The sequence below is a fragment of the Pyxicephalus adspersus genome, chromosome 8 (genome assembly GCF_032062135.1).
Source record: "Pyxicephalus adspersus chromosome 8, UCB_Pads_2.0, whole genome shotgun sequence".
NCBI classification, from domain to species: Eukaryota; Metazoa; Chordata; class Amphibia; order Anura; family Pyxicephalidae; genus Pyxicephalus; species Pyxicephalus adspersus.
The window spans coordinates 67,485,536-67,510,713 of record NC_092865.1 but is presented as its reverse complement, the minus strand read 5'-3'; the positions used below and the strand labels follow the sequence as shown (position 1 = coordinate 67,510,713).

Genomic DNA, 25,178 nt, shown 5'->3' with positions numbered 1-25,178 from the left:
AAACACATGCTAGCACCTATGTGTGTGTAACCGGCGAGAAACTAGAAGGAGCTCCCTCCAATGGTGGTTGGCAGTATTGCAAGGTGTGAATATCTGGGGGGGCATGGCAATATTGTAAGTACATTTTCCCCAGTCAGGTTCTGCTTCTCCCTAATTAGTGAGAAATACTTTTGATTTCAAAGTCATTTAAAGAGTTCTATTTTGGAGCAAAATATGGCAGCTGTCTCTGAGCACTTTGAAGTCCTGCTGCCCCGCAATCATAGTCAATATTATTGCTACTATAAAAAAGAAAAGTTAAAAAATGTATTTTTTATTGAATAACTAAATATTGTTGCAGCAAACTTGCAGTAACATATACTTCTCTTTGTCAGCAGTTGCTAGATATGTTATGTAGTACCAAATGCTGTGCTTTTTATGGTAAGAGATCCATCATATAAGTTGTAATGGACTTAAGCATACTTGACCTTAACTAGCTTGTCATCTGAGTACTAAAACTTCAGACGGAGTACGTGATGCAGCCATCCATGCAGCTACCTTCGGTATTTATTTTACAAAAGCTATAAAACATGTCCTATATTTTCTGTTTTTTCCATTTTCTAGTGGATGATCAGTTGTTTCGCTCAGTGGAAGGCCAAGCAGCATCTGATGAAGAGGAAGAAAGGTGGATAGGGGAAACAGCTGCAGAGGTGCAGCAGATTTTAACCAATGTCTCATGCTGTGCAAGTGGGTAAGTACATTTACAGTTTAGACGGAACGTCACACCATGAATAAAAAGAAATGAATAACCATTTTTACAGCGTTTGTCTCATTTTCATAGTGTACAAAACATTACATTTTATATATTTTAAAATATATATATATACTATATATAGTTATAAATAAATTAGGCAAAAAAAATAGATTTTCTCAAAGCAGAAGACCAGTGTGTGTCAGCACCAAATCCAACACAAATGGTGGAAATGTTCACAAATGTTTACATAAGCAAGACAAAATACAAAGCAATACAAAAACTCCTCAGCACACTTTCCAGCTATTTCTACAATAACTTTTTATGAAGGCATATTCCTTGAACAGCCTGTCCTAAAAATGTTTGTTGTTTCCATTTAAGGGTAATGGTACCCAGCATTTGATATGGTATGGAGAATGATATGCAGATAATACCAAAAACTGGGGAGTCAGTCAGGATTTAGAGAGTTACCAACCGGTGCAACAGAAGGTATTGCCACCAATCTGAAAGTAAGGTTCAGGTAGATATCAGGCTGGAAAGGTCAGAGCCTGGGGGGAGGGGGTCAATACCTAAAACCCCCTTCCAACTCCTACAGACCCACTCTCCCAGTGATCCAGTTAAAATTTGACTTGCGTATATTGTAACCGAGAAATTGAAGTATTTATCTGTTGGAGATTTGTAAGTGTAGGCCTTAAGCTCGGCCTGGTTGCCAACCCTGAGGATAATCAATAGGAAAACAAAACAAAGAGAAAGGTTTTTGTGGCAAAAAATGGATTGTAATAATGATTACTTCTCATAATACATATCACAGGTATTGTGCAATGCAATATTATGCTTTGTAATGACTGGAGATACAGGTCCAGATCATTGCTGTATAGGCCTTTTAAGGGCACTAGACAATGAACTTCTGACAGGAATATGTACCATATAACCAATAGTGTTGCATGCCTAAGTTGATTACCCGACTCGTTTCGCCCAATTTAGGCTTCCTCAGGGGTGACGTTATGTCTAGCGTTTACACTTGCATTGAAACCAAGGGCACAAAATGAGGCTGTCATTAGTAACATTTAAAACAGTAACCAGCTGAAAAGAATTGTGCAATCTCCTAGATTGTAAGCTCTTCAGGGCAGGGTCGTCTCCTCCTCCTGTGTCAAAGTCTGTATCAATGTGTCATTTTGCAACCCCTATTTAATGTACAGTGCTGCTTAATATGTTAGCGCTATACAACTCCTGTTTATTATTATTATTATTATTATAATTATTAATAATAATAATAATAATAATAATAATATTAATAATATTAAAAAAAGAATTAACAAAAATTAATTTATCCATGCCGTGCTAATATTTAAAAGAAAAAAGAAAAATAATGTGGGCCAAGCCTGTTACTTATTTTTGCCCTCCTTTTTTACAGGTTAATGTATTTTGTATTTTTGAGTTATGTATGATGGATTACTTGTTCTCGAATAATTGTTTGTCTAATATTGTTGACTGCCAGTAGATGGTGCTGTGTCCTCATGTAATCTGTGTAACAAACTCCAATAATGTCTCAGACAGCAAGAGTTTGTTATACACTTTACATGTGGACACAGGGTCATCTATTGGTGTGACCAAAATATAAATCAAGATTCATTTTTCAATCACATTTTGGGGGGGGAAAAAATTTTTGGTTTATATTTAACAACAAATGGTATTAGTGGGTTGGCATAATGTAGAGTATATATGAAGTATATTGTACATGTGTACATTTGTGAATGTGAATTTACTTTCCTAGATGTGAAGATAGGAGAATTCGAAATCTCCTGTGTGATATCACGTCTGACGGCATTAATCACAACAATATGGTTTTCTTATGGGTCAAGAAGGTTGCCAGAATGACAGAAGAGTTGGCAATTAAGGAGCAGGAAATAAAGGATCTAGAAGTCCTAATGGAAGAAGTAAGTAGAAGAAAACAACAGTGAAATGTATTTTATGTTGTTAATACGAAGGTCACCACTATCTGAAATATTATAAAAATAGAAACACAGATTGCATTTTGCACCTGCCTTATTTAGTTACCCTTTACCTAACTTAAATCATAGTAAATTAAAAGTGAAAACTCGATTGGAATCTAATAGAATGTTTACTGTATATACCAAGCTGTATATACCAATCAGGAAACCTGATTTAACTTTAATAAAATGAAATTTCTGTAAATAAATAAATCCATTGTGTGTTATTAAAAAAAAGATTTAAAAGGGAAAAATATTCAAACACATGAGTTCATTCTGTTGGAATGTTTTTACACATTTGATGGATTAAAGTAATTTGTATTTTTTCCATAGATTAAGATGGATTTCTTGCACTTAATGTATGTGTTGTGCATGGGTATTGGCCACCAGTATATGATGCTGTTTCCTCATGTAAACTGTGTAACAAACTTTAAAAATGGCAAGAGGACACAGCACCATCTACTGGTGTGAAAAATATAATGTCATTTTGAGGGACACAAAATATAGTTTATGCTTGAGTATATAGGTTACCATTTTTTATCTGTAGAAAACCAAGCAATACTGCATAGAGCAACCCAATCTAATAATTAGTACATTTCAATAATAGATATATAACTGACATAGTTACTTGGAAAGGATGTCAGATTTAATAGGAAGCTTTAGGTTAGGAATATTTCAATATAATGTTTAATTGAACACTGATTCATGCAGTTGTGCAGCTTGTTTTGTATTTACCATTATCCTTGTCTGGGAAAGAGATTCAGCTGGAAATGCTAGTTCCTGCAGTAAAATCCAGCCTGCGGCCTTTCATGTGATTATTGTACATCTGAACATATTGTAACCACCAAGAAATAAATATATATGATCATTAGTATATATGTTATTGACTAGATGAAAGTGCCATTCATTGAAGAACTAGGAAGGAAAGAAGAGGAAATTGACTTCCTGAGGGTAGATCTACAGATGCTAGAAACAGAGCGAGTTCGCCTTTCACTGATTGAGGAGAAACTTCTTGATGTATTACAGCTTCTTCAGCAACTCCGTGACATGGTAAGAGGGGGTTTATTATGGTATTTTATTTAAAAATAAAGTAATGTAGAATTATTAAAGTTTAGTAAAACATGGTGTGGTTTACACAATACAAGTTTCAGCTGTAGGGTAATACTGAACAACATCGTGAAAATGTTATATATTACTCAGACAATACTTAGTTTGCAACACTCAGAACAATATTAGTATGTCCTGGTAGAACTGGTAAAGTGGCTTAGAAAGTTGCAAAATGTCTTCTAAATTGTAAGATCAAGTACAGTTAAATGTAACCAACAACTACTAGGCAATTATTGTAAATGTGTTGTTGGCTAATGCCGTTTTAATAATAATACCTTATTACTCTCATTATCTTCACATTACCCTCATACAAAGAGTGGCAAAAGGGAACACTTGGGGGTTCATTCCTTTAGGCTTGTGTTGAGTTTGACTCAGTAAACCTTTTTGTTTCACTGATACAGCAGTAAAACTTTAGCATTAAAAATGGGTCCCTTATGATAATATAAACATGGTGATGAGAAGGGGCCCCCAACCTTTGGTCCCCCTAGTGGGCTGTAGCCATCTGACAGCTGGTCAATGTGAGCACAGAGACCAGTGGTCCCCAACCTGTGACCCCCCTAACGTATGGCAGGCTCAGACCTGCAATGGGAGAGTGGCCAGGTTCTGGTATCATGACGTCACTCTGAGGGAAGTTTCTTCATCTTTGCGTGACACATGGCTCCCCACGCATGCGCATCCTTAAGTTTAGTGGTCCATAAGTCTAGAAATGTTGGTAACCAGTGGTGTAGAGGCACTTCATACTTTTTTTCACTTAACACAGCACTACTCATGCATGCATGAAAGCAAAACGCAATGGACCTGATTTATTAAAGCTCTCTAAAACAGGAGAAGATCATGGGAGAACCTGGGTGATCCAGCAACCCTGGAATGGATTTTTAGAAACAATTTGCTATCAGCTGGACCAGATCCATCCCAGGTTTGCAAGATCACACAGGTTCTCCCATGATAATTCATATTCTGCAGTCTTGGGGGGCTTCACAGTAGTCCACTATATTATCATAATGCGGACCTGCATTTGACACCGACAAGAGGGACATAGAGATGACAACAATAAAAGAGTGGAAGAGATTTTAGCCTTCCATATTCTAATGCAGAATAGATTCTTTTCCAGGAAGGCTGTAAAAACCAACCTAAAAAAACGTATTGAACGGACATACCCTACCACTGCAAATAACTTAAAATTATAGTTGTAGTGTACGCAATACATTTATTGTTTAGAAAACTTTGCCTTGTAAGACCTTGACTTCTTATGTTAGCATTTTATGGATTTTATCATCGCTCATTATGAAGTATTCAAATTCCCATCTTCCTCTGCTGAGACTTTCCTCAGTCATTTGTTATAAATATGTATGTGTATGACTCTCTAGAAGCGCTGAGATGGAAATATTTTACATTTAAACATTAGTAATGACATGGAACTAGGATGGGGAATCTTAAAACAATGGCAGTCCATTTACTTTTGGGAAACGCTGTAAATAAAATGCTTATCTGTGTTAGATTCTGATTCCGAGAGCCTAATAGAGTTTACTTACTGTGGCCTGCAAATTAAACTGTGTCAATATTTTACCAATACCGTCAATCCTATTTTTCGCTAAAGCACAAGCTGCTTAAGATAATAAATATGTATCATTTGTAGCAATTTTTATACGTTAGAGAATAAACAAGTTTCAATGCATATTGTGGATGCATTGTTCCAACCTTCAGAATTTCAGAAAACAAAAACTCTGATGAGGCCATAAGGTGCTGATAATTTTTTTTCATCAGTAATAGGGCATATTAGTCCAGGATCGTTTTTAGGCAAAAACAGTTTTTTCATAGCAATTTTTTTAGCTTAGGTATCATTATTATTACATAGTATTTATATAGCACCAACATATTACACAGCGTTGTTCAAAGTCCATAGTCATGTCACTAGCTGTCCCTCAAAGGAGCTCACAATCTAATGTCCCTACCATAGTCATATGTCATTATCACAGTCTAAGGGCAATTTTGGAGGGAGGCCAACTAATCTAACTGCAATTTTTTGGGATGTGGGAGAAAACCGGAAGTACCGGGAAGAAAGTTACACAGACACAGGGAGAACCTACAAACTCCATGCAGATAGTGTCCTGGCCGGGATCCAAACCCAAAACCCAGCGCTGCAAAGGCCGGAGTGCTAACATCTGAGCCACCATGTTAAAAGGGAAGTGCTCCCCCCATTTTGAAATCTGGGTCTTCTAAAAGTCTCAGGAACTTCTCATCCGTTTCATCATAAGGTCTTCAGGAATCCGAACAAACAGCGTGTACCCTCCCTTTTGGAAAAAACAGATCTGTCCAGCCCCAAGGGTGGCAAGGATGGCAGGTGGCAAGGCTTTATTAAAGCCCCCCCCCCACACCCTAGGGAATTGGTATAGGGGTACCTAGGACATAACCTAAATCATAGTAAATAAAAAGTGACAATTTGGTTAAAATCTAATAAAAGGTTTATTGTATATACCAAGGTAATTTTTACCTGAGAACACAGGAAACTTGATTAAACTTAAATTTAGGTAAATAAAGAAATCCATTGTGTGTTATTAAAAAAAATTGATTTAAGAGGGAAAAATATTAAAACACATGAATTCATTCTGTATATTTGTTTTACTCGTTTGTAGAGTGAATCTGGTAAAATCAAAGAGAGTGTACCCTCCCTTTTTGAAAAAACAGATCTGTCCACCCCCAAGGGTGGCAAGGACGACTGGTGGCAAGGCTTTAATAAAGGGCCCCCAGATTTCCGCCTTTCACACCCTAGGGAATTAGTACAGAGGTACATAGGACCCCTTTCCTGTTCCCTAAAAGGATTAAATAGGTCCCTAGAAATAAGACAAAACACAGAGTGTAGTGTGTGTGTTCCATGATAACCTATCCAGTGATCAAGAATGTCCCAGGAAACTCTAAATATCTGGAAAATCAACCAATTCATTCTAATGTTAATTGTTTTTTGCAAGCAAACGTTTGTGAGCAGTAAAACTGCTCAGAAATTCTTGCAAAGACCTCAGGTCTGAACAAGCCCTTAAGGCTTAGGTCCATGAATGGCCATTAGAACACTCACCACAGGGAGTTTATTCAAATTATTATGGTCAATGTGAGTAGGCAACATATTTTCACCTTTGGTTTTATGGGTAGTCATATGGGCCACAAATGGGCAATTACTTTAATACATGAGCAAACAATAGCCATTTTTTTTATATATATGTGCAACAGATTGGCGGTTGGGGAATACATGGGCCACAAACAGACTGCCATTATAATATTTGGGAAATTGTATCAATACACATGCAACACTTATTGGAAAAAAATGCTGGGACAATAAATAGCTCTCCAAAAATATTACTTGCAGTGCCCCATAACATTTACAGTTTTTTCAGCTGAAAAGACTTAATTGGTGGTTTCCTTCTCAGTCTGGCTTTTTGTTAGGTAATGAGTGACAGGTTTAAATTTCATCAGCTACTCGCCAAATGTTAAAGCATATGATATAGGAAAAGAATGAAAGAAGCAGTATACTGACTTGAATTATCTTTTATTACCCCATGACTCTTTATCAAACCAACACTATACCCTGAACTTGTCTACAAATCAGCGCTTTAAACCTTTAGTGTAAGACCTCCTGTTTTCATTTAAAGCTTTATAACGTCATGTGCTGTTAAGGAGTTCCCTAACAGGAGTTTGTTTTTTTTGTGACAAATAGTTGGGTTCTGTGACTAATATATTAGTGAGCATTAGGCGGGATCAGCCAGGGGGCCTTAGACGGGAACAAACTACGGAAATATTTTTACCAGAGTTTGCCGACCTCGATCTACAAGGAGTTTGCATGTTCCCCTATGTTTTCATGGATTTTCTCCAGGCACTCATTTCCTTCCACATCCCAAAAACATGCAGTTAGGTTAACCACCCTACCGCTAAACCCGACCTTGGTTCGGGTTAAAAAAAATTATTGATTCGGGTTAAAAAAAGTATTTTCATACAGTGAGAATAGTTTGGTTTAGCGATCACTTACCTGGTCCCGCTGCGATCATCCATCGTCGTGTTCCAGCGTCGTCCTCCAGCGTTGGGTGCCTTCTCCGAGAAGAAGCCGGCTGGCGGAGAAGAAGAAGCAGGCCGGCTTCTTCTTCTCCGTCCGTAGCGTGTACGTGTCCCTCGGCGATGACGTCGGCGCGTGTGCAGGAAATTCAGATTGAAACTCATTCAAACACATTTTGTATTGGATTGAATACAAACTCCCGTATCCAATCCAATACAAAATAATAGAAAATATATTTATGTGGTTTTGTCTATAGGTATGTGACGTTGGACTGTTGGACACTAAGGAGGTGTTTTAGAAAAATTTATTACTATACAGTATACCGAATTATCGCATTTTCAGTATTTTTCATTTATTTATGTATTCTTGTTTAAGCTGAATCTTGTGTCTTTTATTTGATTTTATTAAAAGTATTTTTTTTTTTTTTACATGATTGTGTGTTTCAAACATTTTTTATATTCATGATATCTACTAGAACCCTATTCGGACATATTTCTGTAAGTTACAGGTCTACAATTTAAAAAAAAACATTTCATGAAAAACAGTGTACCGCTTTTGGAACAGAAATCTAGACCTCAGTGTAACGCCCAGGTGGTTAATTGGCTTGCCCTAAAAATTAGCCTTAGACTATGTTAATGATGTATGACTATGGTGGGGACATTACAATGTGAGCCCCTTTGAGGGACAGTTAGTGATAGGTCTAAGGACATTGTAAAGCTCCGTGTCATATGTTAGTGCTATAAAAATAATTTGTATCTGTTTTTCTATTAAGCAGTTTTTTATAATGACCTTGATGTAATTTAGTCTAAAAGAAAAATACAAGTGTGTCTGTTTTAAGTTTAAAGTTTTAGTTAAGTTAAGTTTAAAGACAATAGCTGTTTTGCAGCGGCATTACCACATCTCTACAAAAATCGTTCTATTTATATCAGACGTTAGCATAGGGCAGCAATGCCCTATTGATGTACCAAAGGCAAAATGAAGCGCATATGTTCTTTCTCTGTGACTCACTGCCTGAGCAAAGCCTGTTTATGTAGTTTAGAGCTACACATACACTAATGTTATGCAAACCTAACATCCTGCACAGGCAAAGCAGAAATGGATGTGATTAGCTCAAATAGCCTAAAAGATAATTAGCTGCCACTGTAATGGAGATGACCAGGCTTTTTGTTGCAGCTGCTCAACTAATTTCTTTTTCAACAAAGGTGCATAAAGCTACATACAAATATTGTTTGTCAGCCAGCCATGTATTAATTTCCTGACCGTTGAAAGATTGTTCTAATGAAAGATTGTTCCACAAACATATGGGGATGTTCTTCCATTGTCAGGCATAAAATGTGCAGCTTACTTCAAATATTTCTCCCCAGCAGCAAGATAACTTGCCCGTTATATAGACCAAATGTGTGGATTTTCCATATTGTAAAAAATAATAATAAAATTATTATAAATAAAAAAGAATAAATAAAAAGTTTGAGAGTCATACTTATAATGGAGCTTTGTGCACAGAGATCTCGCCAGTTGGAGAGATAGGAAGCTACAAGAGCGTTCCTGGAATGGTAAATAACCTGGGGCACCCAGCGTCATGATGGGGTGGCTACACTGATGAGGGTAGTAGTCATGAAAAGTGTACACAATCACAAGTGAAAAAATATATATAAGATTTTCTCTTGAATCAAATTCAAAGTATAGTCCTCTAATTGTTTTTTAAACCATTGGCCAAATTTTTAAGTTGGATGCAGAGCCACTAAACAAAGTTATGGGACAAACAAGCGTGCAGTTTTTCATTAATCAACGTTAAAATATAGTAAGGAAAATGCATTTGTGTAGAGAAACTACATGCTTTTTAAAAACAGTTTTTTCAATTATGTGTCAGGGGAAAATGTGGGGAAATTTTGATTAAAATATGTTTAGTGGCTTTGCAATTACCTTGAAAAGTGGGCAAGCACCTTTATCATGGCTTAGGGACCATTTTGCCACTTTAATTTGGGGAAAGAAACTACATGATTTTTTAAAATGTTGTACTTGTCACAGGTACCTGAACAGCAATTTTGGTGACAATACCCTTTTCAGGAACTTTATAATTACTTTGTAAAGTAGCCATGTTAAAGTCTCGAAATTGACAGAATTCGCTTTATTTTGGGGAAAAATGAATAAAATTGTTTTGCAGAGCAAATTAGTTTTGCATAAATAACCTGCCCATCCCATGGTAGAATTTTTTTTTACCCTTTTCAGTTCTAGGTATTGAAGTTAATATCTTGAAGAAGATAAAACAAAATACTATGAATGCCATCACCAACATTAACTATATTATCTTAAATATTCTTTACATGGAACAGGTACCTCAATCTGTTTTAATATCCACTGTAATCAGTGGGGGGAAAAGGAACCCCGAGCCAATCATGCTCAACAACTTTGCACATGTGAACATGCTTACAGAAGGGGAAAACAAAAAGATTCACCCATCACTATACTATATATTGCTATTTACCTAAAATTCAGTTTGAAGACATGGTTTACAGGCTATAAGGTAAAAACCCCAAGCTAACATGAATTATACCTTTAATAAGAAGGTGGAATTATTTTTAAGGCTTCATCAAAATATGTCCGAAGGCAATATAGAATAGCTTTTCCATCCTTTTCTCATTATATTTTGCATGCATGCTGCTGTGTAATATTCCAATAAATCAGTGCTGTATGAAAGGTAATGTTTTCTGCATACAGTATAGAGATTTCCATTTCTTGATTTCTAAATGATTGATTACTGACAGCCGACTTATTTTACCTCTGAATATTCCTTCTGCTCTTTACAGAAAATCTCTCACGAGGAATTGGGAAAAGTATTACTGAACACCCTGGAGATGTGTAGAGAACCCCAGGAAGGTAAAGACTTGCTTATTTACTGGAATTATTTTCTATTACAACCAGTCCATCACCATCCCTTGGATTTGTATTTCATTTTGATGACTTGTTTCCATGTTTTGTCTTTTCTAAAACAACTTCCTGCCATACGCACCTCCCAACCTTCTGAGATGGGAGAGAGGGACACATTTTAGCTCAAAGTTTGTAGATGACAGATGTCTACCACGTCCCAGTCATAGGGACCCCAAGAATTGAGAAATAATTGGGTAAACTTCCGAGTGCATTTACTCAGCACTGCTTTTTTTTTTTGATGTTTTTCGTAATAATAAAAAGTATAAACAAAACTACTATATAATCTTACAAAATGATCATTGGTTAGTTTTAATTTAATAAAAAGGCGGTAGTGGAGGAATCCTCGCCGAAACGGGGTTTGGAAAAGTTTAAACCGTACTAAATATTTATTTTAAATAATATTTTTTATACTTTTCATTTAATTATTTCCGTTCCATTTCATTTTATAAGATTAATATACTCATACTATTATATTATACTGTAAAATAAATTTTCATAAAAGACAATGTACCGCTTTTAGACAGAAATGAACCGCCCAGGAGGTTTATGAACACTTCACTTTAAAGCATACACTGGGCATTTATCCTAAATGGAGCAGCAGAGAAGTAAAGAAAATGTCAGGAAGTAATGCTCTGGGGATGGAACATGGGCAAACAAAATTGCTTCACCTGTTATAAAAGAAATCGTAATTTGGACTTTAATAGGCGTTTGATTTTTTATTTTTATTTTTAAAGTTTTGTAAAAATGAGATGAATGTATAGCTTTGAAACTATTGTCCAGATTTTAGCAAAGGAGTATGAATATAATAAATAAAACAGATGCAGACATATATTTCCGACATTCCCGGGTATCTCCAGAGCTGTAAAATAGGGGTGCCCGCTTGTCCATTTATTTCGGCACATGTAGTAATCCAATTTATGCCTTACATTGCATCAATGAATGTGCTGAATGCTTTACTCCCATTACCATGCAAGCACGGGACATTTGCGTGTACTGATTTGCTTTGTAGTCACAAGGCTGTCCAGTTTAAACGTTTGACCTGGAAATCCTACGAGGAAATCAGAGAATAAATCTGGAGTGTTCTCATGTCTGAGAAATGGAGAGGTTTCCAAGGCTACATCAGACAGAAGATATTTGTATGCAGTGCAGTTCAGGGATTTTTCACAACTGTATTAGAATGACATGTAACACGGTCAAATCACTTCTACTGACCTATTCCTTTTAGTGTCTGATCACCGGGGATTTCTGAAGAGATTACATACATGCAGCTGCGTGTCTAAATCACATTTTATATAAACCGATACAGCTGTTATGGGATTTTTATGCTGGTGGTGGGAGAGAGAAAATATTATAGTGTTAGTTTTTTATGTCCTTCAGGCCTCATTCACATTATTGTTCTGGTTGATGGTAACACGCTTTGGTGTGATATGGCACTATTCATTCTGATGCATTACAGGGCAGTATAACGTGCTTTGCCATGTGTGAGCTGCCAAAATGTAACATTTACCTTTCTGGTAGGTATTAGAAAGCCATTCAAATAATTGAAATGAATTACATATGCAAATTGAAGTACAACCTAACACATGTGCAATATTAACAAAAATATATATATTTATACATGTACATTGTGTGTGTGTGTATATATATATATATATATTTATATATATATATATATATATATATATAGGGGGCCTTATAGTGTAACCTATTGGTTCAAGGTAGTAAAGTTAGAAGGAAAGATAGTGGTAGAAGTCAAAGGGATCAGGTATAAACCAGGCTGCCATGCCATGAAATATTACATAAACTAGAGATGAGAGCCGACTTTTTGTGGCAACACTGCAAACAAAGTGCTTTTATTACTACATAGCCCAACTATGCTAAAAATATATTGAGTTACAATAAAAATAACACAATACAAATGTACAATCTTACATTGGATTACAAGATAGTGGTAAACAAATTTATCTTGATCCCACGCGTTTCGCCTAATGGCTTCTTCAGGGGAATATTGTAGAGACTTATATTAGGTAAGTAAAGTACAATAAGAAAACAAGAAAAATATACATTAAAATGTGATTGCATGGCATCAGAAAAATATATTTCAATAATAATTATAATATATATTAGTATTAATATATTATGTTTTGTTTTGTGTTGTACATGAATAATCATTGATGAAACATGAAGTTTTCTGATGCTATGCGATTACATTTTAATGTATATTTTTCCTGTCTTCCTGTTGTACTGAACTTTCCTAGGAAAAGTCTCCACTATTGTCCCCTGAAGAAGCCAATGAGCGAAACGCGGGTCGAGACAATTTTGTTTATCTTGTAATCCAATGTGAGATTATATATTTGTATTGTGGTATTGTTATTGTAACTCACTATATTTTTAGCATACTTGGGCTAAGTCCAATAGTAATAAAAGCACTTTGTTTGCAGTGTTGCTAGTAAAGTTAGAAGGGTGAGGTAGGATTAGGCAGCCATTGGAGCAATTATTACGGTGACTGTTTCTGCATAGTTCTGGCACATGACCTACACAGGTTGATTTTTGGGCTTATGTGCAGTGTACAATTTAAGGTAGGGGTTAAAGGTAAACTCAGCTCAACATACAGAAAATGTTTGCTATCTTTATTTTATATATACATATATATATATATATATATATATATAAATTTTAAGGTGCCCCCCAACACAACCCTGTCTACAAAGAAAGAGGATCCCATCTCATCCTTTTTTGAAGTTTTACTTAAAGCCGGTGGCTGACCCTTTTATATAATAAAAAACTGTGTTGGGTACATATGGACTGGTTATTGTAGTGATGATCATTTGAAAATAAACCATCCTGTTCCCTTTTGGAGACAGCAGGTATGAGCTGTACAGAATGATCGCAAGCAGGCACAGCACTAAAATCCCTGACAGTGGGAAAATTTAAATTCATGTTAATTTATATTGGCTTTCAGATTTTTTTATTTTTTGTACTTTGCATTAAAAGTATGTCTTTGTTAGGAAACATTTGCATCTACTAGCTATTGAAATTTCCTGCAGGCCAAGGTTGCTTTAAAATTCCATAACTTGTCTTTTTTTCTGCTTTTATTTTCTAGGAAAGGAACATATTTATGAAGTCTTGGACACCTTGCATCATGAACTGTCAGTCTGTGAGTTAGTCCAGAGCCAAGAAGCGAATAAAGGCAGCAAAGCGCCATGGTTGGCGAATTCACTTATCATCTCTTGTTAGACAACAGCGCCACCTGCAGCTGTTTCACCAACGTACACCTCGGAACAGAGGCCGTCTCATCAATTTAAGAAGCAAACCGACTCCAATTCATCTGACCCAAGCTTCTCTCTAGTATCTGAATTACACCATGTCAAAGCAAAGCATTGTGGGTACACTCAACTAAATAAGCTCATTTGTTTACCCAGATAATAATTATTTATATAGTTCCACCTGCAGGTGCTCCATGTGGCTGAACAGCGCTCATCAGTCAGCGGTTCAATAATCGGGAGCAGCATGAGTTGAAATATTGTCCGGAATAAAACATAGCATTAAAAATGACAGATTCCCCAGGCTGTTAGTTTGTCATATTACAGCAATAAACTTTACCAATCAACAGTTTACATATCCAACATTAATGCAGGTGATGATATACAATGTACGACAAACAGATCAATAAATCTAACAAATTGCTTTGGTCAGGATATAGGTGTAAAATCAGATTGTTAGCAGAAAAAATGCCTTTTTTTAATTTACGGTATTGTATAAATCTGTGTTTTTTTCCGTTATGCATTATGAAATGTTTTTGTACAGATTTAAAGTTTTCTGTAAATTAATTTTCTTAATTAAAGCTGAACACCAAACAGGTATTACAGGTGAAATACATATGAGTTAGAGTTTTACCTGGCATATATACGTATTTCTCCCCATCCAGCCAAACAGCCATACTTACTTTACAGCAGATGTAAAGCCAACTGGGTGATAATTAGTCATTCAGTTTGTCTGATCACCACGTTTCCTAAATAGGCTGCTACTTCTTTGTCTCTACTTATTTAATTTGATTGCCAACTTTATAAAACGTTGATCAGATTTTGTAGGACGGTGATCAGAGTTTTTCTCTCGGTCGTACTGTTGATTGATCACCATATTTAGATGTGGTCTCTGTGGCCTAATGTTGCAGCCATATTAGAAGTGGGAAACAGGACATTTGAGAAGGTCTAATTGCCACTTTTACAGGTAAATAATATTAGCGTTTAGCCTTTTTATAAATATGCCCTAAAGTTTGCTAAATCACTGTATATAGAACAAAATAAGAAGAATATTAGTTCTAGCTCCATTAAGAGAGTGGGGTTTTATAATTGCACAACATCCATAAAACTACCAAGAACTAATATATGGGGCATCTTGTATTGTTCTATGTATAAAAAGGGTTGGTTGTAATTATTCTTATCTAGAAGGTAACTTTCCGACTTCTTTCTCCTAAATAACTGTATATCCCAAACACCATAAACAAACTAACCCTTTATTTAAAAAAAAGTCCCAATTTTGTTTATATTAAAATACTGTTTTTTTGCATTTCATTGCATTAAATCTCCTGCAGCCACTTTCAGTCAGTTGTTCTAAATGTACTTACTCCTATATTGACTGCACATAATAGACCGGCTACCAGTTAGATTGGACCTTGCCTGGGGTGTATTAGCCCAAATGCTTGTAGTCCCAACCCAGTCCATGCAGCACCCCTGTACCCCTATAAGAGGGCCTGAACAAGAACCTTCATGGCTGGAACTTTATCTTAATATAACTTCAGATTTAGTAAGCTTAATTTAGCAAACATTCTTTCAAATTACATTACCATGATTAAACTCAAATTGAACTTTATTTGGAGATTGCGATTACTTTAGAGAATTCAGCTTCAGGCTAGAATATGAAGGAGAAGAAGCGGGCTCATAATGCTTACCCTCATATTTGAGAGGAAGCATTACATTTGGGGATCCCCTACATTTGCATGCAGCACATTTGACTGGCATTATTGTAACTTATCCTTGCCCTACTGTAAACTGGTCTATAGGAGGTTAAGACCAAGGCCTGATTTATTATGGAGAGAATAAACTGTCATTGATCAACCTGGGTGATTTAGCAAACCTGGAATGGATTTCTTAAAGTCATTTGGTATTTGTTAGCAAATGATTTCAATCCTGGACCAGATCCATTCCAAATGTTTTGGATCACCCAGGTCACTGATATCCTCTCCAGTCTTGGAAAACTTAATAGATCAGGCCTAAAGTGAGTATTGGGTACCTACACTAAGTTGCCTTTAAAATAATAAAATGTATTAATGAATACAGAGTTGTAATAATTTGTGTCTGTCTGAAGTTCAGCTTTAATATTTTTTTGGTATTACCCTCTGATACAGCATTCCTTTTAGCATGTTTTGTTCACAAGATATATAGTTGTTTATTTATATATAACAGATGGTAGGATATAGTTTTTTAAGATTTTGTAGATGATAAATAACTTGATATTTTCCTAAATGTTAATAAAGGATTTCTTCTGTTACTTGACTGTAAATGTATTTTTAGTATTTATAATACTATTTTTTAGGATGTTCTTCAGAGTCGACATTATTATTTATGGATTCTGTTGTTCTGAATATAATATTTGTCTGGCTGTCATTCTGATCCAATGCTTCAGTATACTATAGGACACAAACGTAGAATGAGTAGAGCACCGTGGAGAATTAGAGCACCTCTAACATCACTGAATTGTTTTAATCAGCATGTCAATGTCTCAAATCCAATTTCCTAGCCATAAATGGTTCTCTGCAATGAAACTTGACAAAAAAGTAAGGGGGCAAAAGTGAGTAGCTTCACTAGTTGCCCCTAATTAATTCCTATCCCCACAATGTGCCCCCGGCATTGTGGAGGTCTGCAGGTGAGGAGTTTGTTTAGCTCTGGCAGCACTCTTTTATTAAGGGAGCCTCCAGATGTTTGTCCCTTCACCCAATGAAAAACCTCATGCCCACAATGTGACCCCAGCGGAGGTTTGCAAAGGGGGAACTTATTAAATGGGAGCCGCTTTTAATAAAGGAACCACCAGATGTTCATTCCTTAACGCTGGGGGATGGATACAGGGGTACATATTAACCTTTAGCTATTCCATAATTAGCTTCAGGAATTAGCTCTAGAAATAACGAGATCCTTGTTTGCCCCTTGTGGTGTAAAGAGCCATCATTGGTGGAGGGAGCCCTATCCCCACAACGTGACCCCAACAATGTGAAGGATGGGAGTGGGAAGCTTATTGGAATGTGGAAGCCCTCTTTGATAAGTGGGCTACCTGATACCCAACCCCTTATTCTGGTTACAGGGGTACCTAGTCCCCCTTATTCGTTCTCAAAAGGAGGTAAGGTGGTCCCAAGGAGAAAGACACCACATATTTAAAGGAAATGTCTTTTTATTCTATCTTTACCTAATATTTACCTTTGCAAGGTGCCGCTAAGTCCAGACGTTGGATCCGATGAAGACAAAGGCACAGTCCCACAAAGACGCTGAACAAAGTTCTGCTGAATGCAAGTATTGAGCTAATTCAGCCAATCTTCCATATTGTAATGTTTATTTTTTTAACCATACTAGTTAAGCTAAATATATACATATAAACTATATATATATATATATATATATATAAAAATTATATGGCGCCCACTTAATATAGACACTGACACTTTTAGAGGCTTGGACCTTTGTGGGTTGGAAATGGGGGCATGTGAGTCCATCTCATAGCCACAAATGCTCTTTTGGTATGTTCAGGCTTGCCAAAATAGGAAGGGGACCCCTTTTCCCCTTGGCAAAAGCAGACTGACTACAGTACTTACCTTTGCAAGGTCTAGCGATATCAAAGAACGCTATCTCACACTGATTCTCTCAAATGCAAACTTATAGGTGCTCTGCCTAACCGAAGGGGGCAGGTATGCACTCCTATAATCCTTTTCCATCCCAATAGTTTTATCACCCCGTGTAAAAAAAAGATGCGACGTATTAGGGTAATTGTTAAAGGAAATTTAATTACACTTACCTGATTGGTTTGAGGTAATCTCTGGCAAAGGAACCAGCCAACAGATCTCCCTATGTCCATTCAGAAATTACTTAGATGGGCAGGAACTATTCATGATACATATTAAGTTCTCCATCTTCTTCTAAGTCAGAAATCAGTGGCTGTGGATCGATAATTTCTACAACGGTGAGGAATGCCCCTTCTTCTTCCAGTTCTTCAGATCAAATAATAACTGGACACATACCTTCAATGCCAGTGTCCTGTGAAAAAAATTGATAACCCTGGTTGAAATAATTCCTAAAAAAAAATAAAATCTTCACCCATTTTATAAAAGATTTATAGGAAATATGCTACATGCCATAATGATTCGAGGAACATGGGACAGGTACGCCATGCCCTCAGCCATTTCCTTTGTGAGGAGTTGCTGTTCGGAAGTCCTCCTCTTGTAGGTCTGCGAGGCAACTGATGTTCTGATACTTCACGTTTAAGTGTAACTCTAGATCTGATCCTATAAGCAATCTGAGAATATTAGCCTGCAACTATATATGGTTAGTATATAATGTCCATCAGCTGATACATTCATTGTCCCAAATATTGGTCTTCGGATACTGTAGGTAAAAAGGTCAGACTGCAAACAATTTTCTTTCCTCTACTCCACAAGTCTATTAATTGCAGCTTAGTTTATGTAATTCATACCTTTTTACTCGCTCACCACATTCCATGTCCATTCGGAATCAACTCCACGGTAGTGACCATCTTCTCCTCCAGTCTCCCCTCTTCATACTGCTGGATACTTGCTACAGGCCAGGACATTGTTGGCTGTGGAGAGACAGTAGAAAAGATCATCTGCAAAAGTTGTCTCAGTCGGCAACTGAAAAAAAAATGGCGAACTAGCATTTGGAGTTGCTGAGCTTTCCCTACAACTCCTCTACATTCACCTCCCTACCCAAGTCTTTATGTAGCAGCCAGAGGAAGGTAAATACCCTAGAGGATCGCTAAACTGTCTGCCCGGGCTGTTGAAATCCTCCTCAAGATTACAGCACCCAGCCTCATGGGTTTGGGATTTCCCAGTTTAGTGCAATTTTATCTTGCTCCACATTGGTAAACCTTGTGTATGGGATATAATATTATATTATGCAGTAGCAACATTCATGGTACGGTACTTAAAATGTAAATCATCAAATGTTAAGGTCATCAGTTGTTTTGGGCAAACTGAGTAAAAATAAAATTAGGTAAGGGAATTGAATAGTTTAAAAAAATAATTATTGAAGCTAAATGAAAAGCCTGTACATAGCATCTTTAGTAAAATAGTTTGTGATACAGGATACAGACCAATTAAAGCATTTCTCAAGTGAAAAGTTTAGGTATAGGAGTCAAATCATATTTATACAGTAATCAAGGATTAATCAGAATAAGGGTGTCACTCTCTAGCATTCCAATGGTTACATACACTGGATTTTATCTTAAGTGGATTAGAAACCTTTAAATGTTACAGTTTTACACTTTCACAGATTCCTTTGCTGAAGAACCTATTGTATTGCGATGAGCTGCAGAATAGTTACAGCTTGAAAAACAATTTTAAAAATGGGAACATTACTTACATGGGTTTAGGATGTCCTACAATGTAGTATTAATTTTATACAAATGGGGGTCTGCCAAAGAAGGTAGAAGGGCTGAAAAATTGTAGCCACAAAACAAAACCACTACCTACTCCCAGTGGTGGAAAGAGCCATCATTGGGGGAGAATCATGCACACAACATTCTGTATTCAGTCTGTATTCAGAGGCCGAGCTGTCATTTTCACTGACAGCTGTTCCCCGTCACAAACGTTTATGGACTTGTAAAAATGTGCCAGAACTCCATTCTATTGCGTACAACAAGGAAAAAGCACTGGACAGTAGACTCTTCTGTCTTTTGCACTCCAAATTATATTGTTATGTCCTGTTATTTGGACAATTCATTTATAAAAGACAGGTTGGGAATGTTTAGAGCTGTCTCAGGATCCTGCTTGACTCACAGCCTGATCACTCTCAATGGAGCAGAGTTGACGGTGGTTGGCAGTCTGCAGTATTGAACCACTCGCTGCTGTCCCCATTCCATGGGGCTACTGTGGGGGGAAGCTGCATGTAGCATCTCCCCTGGGGCAGTGGTTTCCTGGTATAAGGAAGCAATAACTACACTGCAACCTCACCGTCAGTGTGAACATAACTTTAGGAGCCTTCCATCATAATAGTTGAGGGAGAGCTGACACAAGGTCAAGATCAAGGGGAGAAAATGTTCATATCCAGCCCTGCACAACTCATCAACAACCTTTTCATGAGTGCTAACAACACACACCCGTACATTTCAGCAGTGTGAGCCAAGCTTTAAGGTTGTGTACAGTATACTGTATAAAGAGACTTATGGTACTGGCTGCTGGGCTGCTCAACCTGCTGGGCAGCAAATAGAACCTAAGAAATATCTTTCTAGCTTGTTACAAATATATGAGAATGCTTATCAAGGTTCCTCAATTACATACTACTCTAACCAAGTTTGGGCTGGACATATACAGTATATCCAATTGGGTAAAGATGGCAACATGGAGTTGGAAGACAGTGATGCACTTTGATCTGTCATAGCTGGAGGAGCCGGGGAATGTAAATCCTCTTTAAAGTAATCAACACTGTATTAAACCAAAGTCACCAAGGGTGAGAGCTGGCAGTGGCTCAGTGGTAAAGGTAACTAGTTTTGATTGCAAATAAACAGGAAAACTACATTGACTTTTTTTGTTTATTTGTTTGTTTTTTTCTGCTTGATTTGACTTGGAAAGCACTCTGAACCTCAGCCCTGAACCGGTAACACAATTTAGAAGCTGGTGTTTTTTGTTTATCCACCCATACATTATTTCCAGGATACATGGAGCTCTATTTCTCTATTCTCTATTACCATTTCTATCTCCACAAACTTATACATAAAAAATAAAGAGAAATCTTATGGAACTTTTTCTTCTGAGCCAATGTTCTTAGGCTATTTTCTTTAAGGGTTAAATGTGAGTACCTTATCTTATGAGTGAATGTTCTTTGGCAATTTTCTCATTAGAATTAATATTGTAAAGGTCTTTTCTCTTTTGAGTAAATGTTATGAGTAATGTCCAATATTATGTTATATGCTATGAAGAGTGCTAGCTGACTAGGTGACACAGTCCAAAAAATTCCGTATTAAATGAAATACCCTCACAACATTAAACCAGATTAGAAAATACCCTAGGAACACTTCGTTAAATGGAAGATTGGTCTCCCATAAATTAATTTGAAGTTTGATTTGAACCTCAATCAATGATGTGCAGTTTTTAACCCAACCCAATAAGTCTAATCATGTTTTGGATGGATATGTAACACTGTTAATAATTTTTTAGTTTATTTCAGTTTATGGACATTCATATATGAATTCTGTGAAAATGTGGAATCGGCTCCCTCAGGAAGTAGTTTCAGCAACTTCTATAGATTGCTTTAAGAAAAAGCTGGATGATTCCTAGAAGCACAGAATATAACTGGGGATTAAGGATTTAAAGTAAAAATAACAGTGACTGTTGATCCAGGGAACATCCGATTGCCTCATGGAATCAGGAAGGAATTTTTTTCCCCTGTTGAAGCAAATTGTACCCGGGTTTTTTGCCTTCCTCTGGACCAACTATGTCCATAGGGTTTTATCTCTGGGATATGTTTATTTCCCCAGTGGGTGAACTTGATGACTGTATGTCTTTTATCAACCTAACCTACTATGTAACTATATGAGCAGATGGAAGAACTTTTCAATATGGTGGTTTAACCTTTTTAGGCACTACCAAGGAGCATATAATATATTGAATTAAGCATTATATCTTACCTGCTAAAACATTTCCAAATATAATCTTTATAAATTATAAGGCTCTGCAACATTTATTCTTGATAACTAAGTAAATTAATTGCTTTTTCTTAAAATAAAAAGCACTACCAAATTAAATTCCTCATACAGAAATATAAATCTGACAGGGTTTCTCTTTCCTCTACTCTCCAGTAAATTAACACAATTGATTCATTGCACAGTATGACTTCTTATTCTGCATGTAAGTGACATTTTGTGTTTAATTTGGTCAAACATGCATTGCAGGTTCTCCAGTATAAGATGTCCTGTATAAATATGCAGAGGTGTCCTTTGTACAGAATGTCACTTGCCCTATGCACAAGATGTGAATTTAAGAGCCTCTTTATATGTAAATATATGGCATATTTCCTATTTACATTCAGTTCAGCACCTTCTTTATTCAAGGGCGTTAACATCTCCCTGAAGTGTAATTTGTTTATATGAAATTGGAAATGTTCTTTATTTTGTGCATCACTTATTCTATAGGCAAGTAATTAGATATTTCTTCATCAGCTCTGGGAATATTTTGAAATTATTAAGAACACAGCTCATTTATAAACAGGTGTTAAACAGTTTTTTAAGTGTTTATAAAGGCTATATATATTCAAATAGCTTTTAAGATGGCAAGATTTAGGAGTGTAAGAAAAGATGCGTGTTAGCCCAATTCAAGTTTAAAGGTAAACTCCACTATGGCAACTCTCAAAGTGTATGGACACTTCCTCGAGGTGACAATAGTGTTCACAATACTGACCGCTGTCCCATTCTCTGATATTCACCTTTTAGTAAAACACTGAGCACAGGTAAGAGTTTTTTTGCCCCAGATAACTAGACTTTAAAATGCTGCAGCATACAATGGGTGTGTGTTAAACACTAAAAAAGATGTAATCCCTATAGTGGATAGTGGATGTAGGATTGTACACCTAGTAGGGTTAAATGTGGCTAAGCAGGATATATTTGCCATGAATTTATCCTGAGAAATTGATATTTGGTCATGTGACATTGGTCAGACACCCTTAATCTACGTACACATGTCCAAAGGTTCGATATCGGGCGAGAATCTGGTGTGTGTACAGCGCCAGTCGTCCAATGTCTGAAAGACTGTTCTGACGGATCCACGGACGATGGACAACTATTGATCATAATACAAGGGAAGGGGGAGAGCACTTAGCGGGGTGCCGCTTTGTTGTTCTCCCTCTCCCCTCTCCATTGAGCAGAACAGTCCTGTATGTATAGCACTCGTTCATGCATCGTGCAATAATAGTCGTTGAAAAGGATCGTGAAAGATCTTTTCCAAAGACTATTATTGTACGTGTGTATGCGGCTTAACTCTTGTAGATTTGTAAAGCTGCAAAATCCATGTAGAATCTAAGCTATCCCTCATTCCATGCTGTCAGATGGTGCTGTATACTGGTTTTCTGTATCTGAGAACTTTGCATTGGAAGGATCTACTTATTTCTACTTAATTTAGCACTTGCCAACCTCCTGCTCTCTTCCCACTGCTTCTTGTCTTTGTGTTGCTCCACATTGCCTGCTAATGAAGATCTGTGCCTCCTCCACTTTTGCTGCTGCATCTTAAAACTTTCTTCTGTATTAGTCAAAATGTGCCCCCTCTACCTCTCCGCAACCTTTTCATCATCTCTCACCACTGTTTCTGTTGTCATTGAAGCTGTGTCCTCTGCATCTCATCCACAAGAGGAAGCCAAGATAGTTGCCGCCACTCCAGAACTAAATGTTGAACAAAACTCGCTAAGTCGGTCCCAGAGAAATATTCGGCTGCAGATAGTCTGCATTGCCAATGCTGGTTTTATCGGTTGGTCCTTGACCTTCCACATTTTTGGACACAACTTTTACAGTATGGGTCTACTTTAAAGTGTTTTCCAACATTAGATGGTTCTGAACCATTATACCAGTCTACCTATCATCACGGTGCCTGTTTTATTGTAAAAGTTAATACTTCTAAATGGTCTTTTAGCTTGTCTAAAGCATTAACTTTGAACACTGGGACCCTAGGTTTGAATCTCGGCCAGGACACAAGCTTAATGGAGTTTGCATGTCCACGCTCTTGTTTGCATGGGTTTTCTCTCCCTATTCCAGTTTCTTCACACATCCTAAAAATGTACCGGTAGGTTAATTGGCTTTTCCTACTAAAATTTGTCCTCAGCTGTCCTAAGGATAATAGACTAAGACTATAATAGGGACATTTGTTTGTGAAAATCTCTGGAGGGCACTTAGTGACATGATTATGCGTAAGATGTCAGCACTATATAACTACAAGATAATAATAGCTTATAGTAAAGGAACCAACCAGACAGGTAATAAGGTAATAATAAGGCAAAGCAAGCCATGGATGGCTTAGTAGTTACAAATGAACTGTTTCTGAAATCCACTGAGGACATAACAAGAAGCACTGGTGGTCAGAGCTGCTCATTATTATAATGAGTCTTAACCCTTTCCTCTACATGCTCCTCTACATACAGGCTACATGCACACAGAGCCCATTCTGTTCTATGGAAAGGGGAGGGAGGAGGAGGAACAAGCGGCACCCCACTGTGCTCTGCTCCCTTTACTTGTACAGCGGTCATTCCCAATCAGACAACCACTGTACAGATGTCAGATTCATACCTGAGACAAGCACAGCCATTTCAATCAGATGAGAATCTTCTGATGTGTGTACATAGCTTAAGAAGCCATTTGGGCTACAAGCAGATTGTACGCGCTGCATGTAATTTGACTAAAGCTATGTACACACGTCTAATCGTTCTCACCCGATAATCAGCTCAGAGACTATATCGGATGAGAATCTGGTGTGTGTACAGCTCCCATCGTCCGAACGACCGTCCTGGTGGATCCACGGACGATGGACGACGAATGAACGTAATTCAAGGGAAGGGGGGAGCGTGCAGTGGGGTGCCGCTTTATCGTTCTCCCCCTCCCCTCTCCATGAAGCAGAATGGTGCTGTATGTACAACACTTGTTCATGCATTTTCAGTCTTTTGTCGTTGGAAATGATCATGAAAGATCCTTTCCAACGACAATAATTGCACTTGTGTATGCAGCTTAACCCAAATTATGTGATGTAAGGGCACTCTTACTTACAGTTTTTGGTGGATCATAAAAAATGTACTCAGTACAAGGTTAGTTTATTTTAGATTATGTTGATAATTTAGCCACAAGAATAGGGTTCATAAGTCTTGATTAAAACAGTTGTACGAGCCACAGATGGCAAAGTTGGGTATGACAATTTCATTATGAGGATTCCACTGTAGTTATCAGAGACCTCTGTGATCTTCATTGCTCTTATAATGAATAGAAGCAATCATGCCAATAAACGAGCATAATAAAAAAATGTATGCCATTATGCTGAATCCAAGATTCCAATAGATGACAGAAATACAATAATGACATCAGTTATGCAAAATGTGTAATTATATTGGAGCATTTTTATTTCTTTGTTTATCCCTTA

General features: G+C 37.0%; 1 protein-coding gene and 1 long non-coding RNA gene across 2 annotated transcripts in view; one reads left to right on the top strand and one right to left on the bottom strand.

The window, feature by feature from the left end:
* Positions 1-16,340, top strand: part of EFCC1 (EF-hand and coiled-coil domain containing 1) — a 75,614-nt gene extending 59,274 nt beyond the window's left edge. The window contains exons 4-8 of the mRNA XM_072421013.1: positions 601-727; positions 2,502-2,664; positions 3,610-3,768; positions 10,672-10,741; positions 13,896-16,340. Coding sequence (XP_072277114.1) covers positions 601-727; positions 2,502-2,664; positions 3,610-3,768; positions 10,672-10,741; positions 13,896-14,029 — 653 coding nt within the window. The 3' untranslated portion in view covers positions 14,030-16,340. The remainder of the gene's footprint in view (positions 1-600; positions 728-2,501; positions 2,665-3,609; positions 3,769-10,671; positions 10,742-13,895) is intronic.
* LOC140337324 (uncharacterized) lies at positions 11,496-24,678 on the bottom strand. The gene is made up of 3 exons (XR_011922022.1): positions 18,530-24,678; positions 17,855-18,093; positions 11,496-11,840 (listed from the first exon to the last, which is right to left on the bottom strand). It is a non-coding gene; the product is annotated as an uncharacterized lncRNA (long non-coding RNA).
* Between the last annotated feature and the right edge of the window lie 500 nt (positions 24,679-25,178).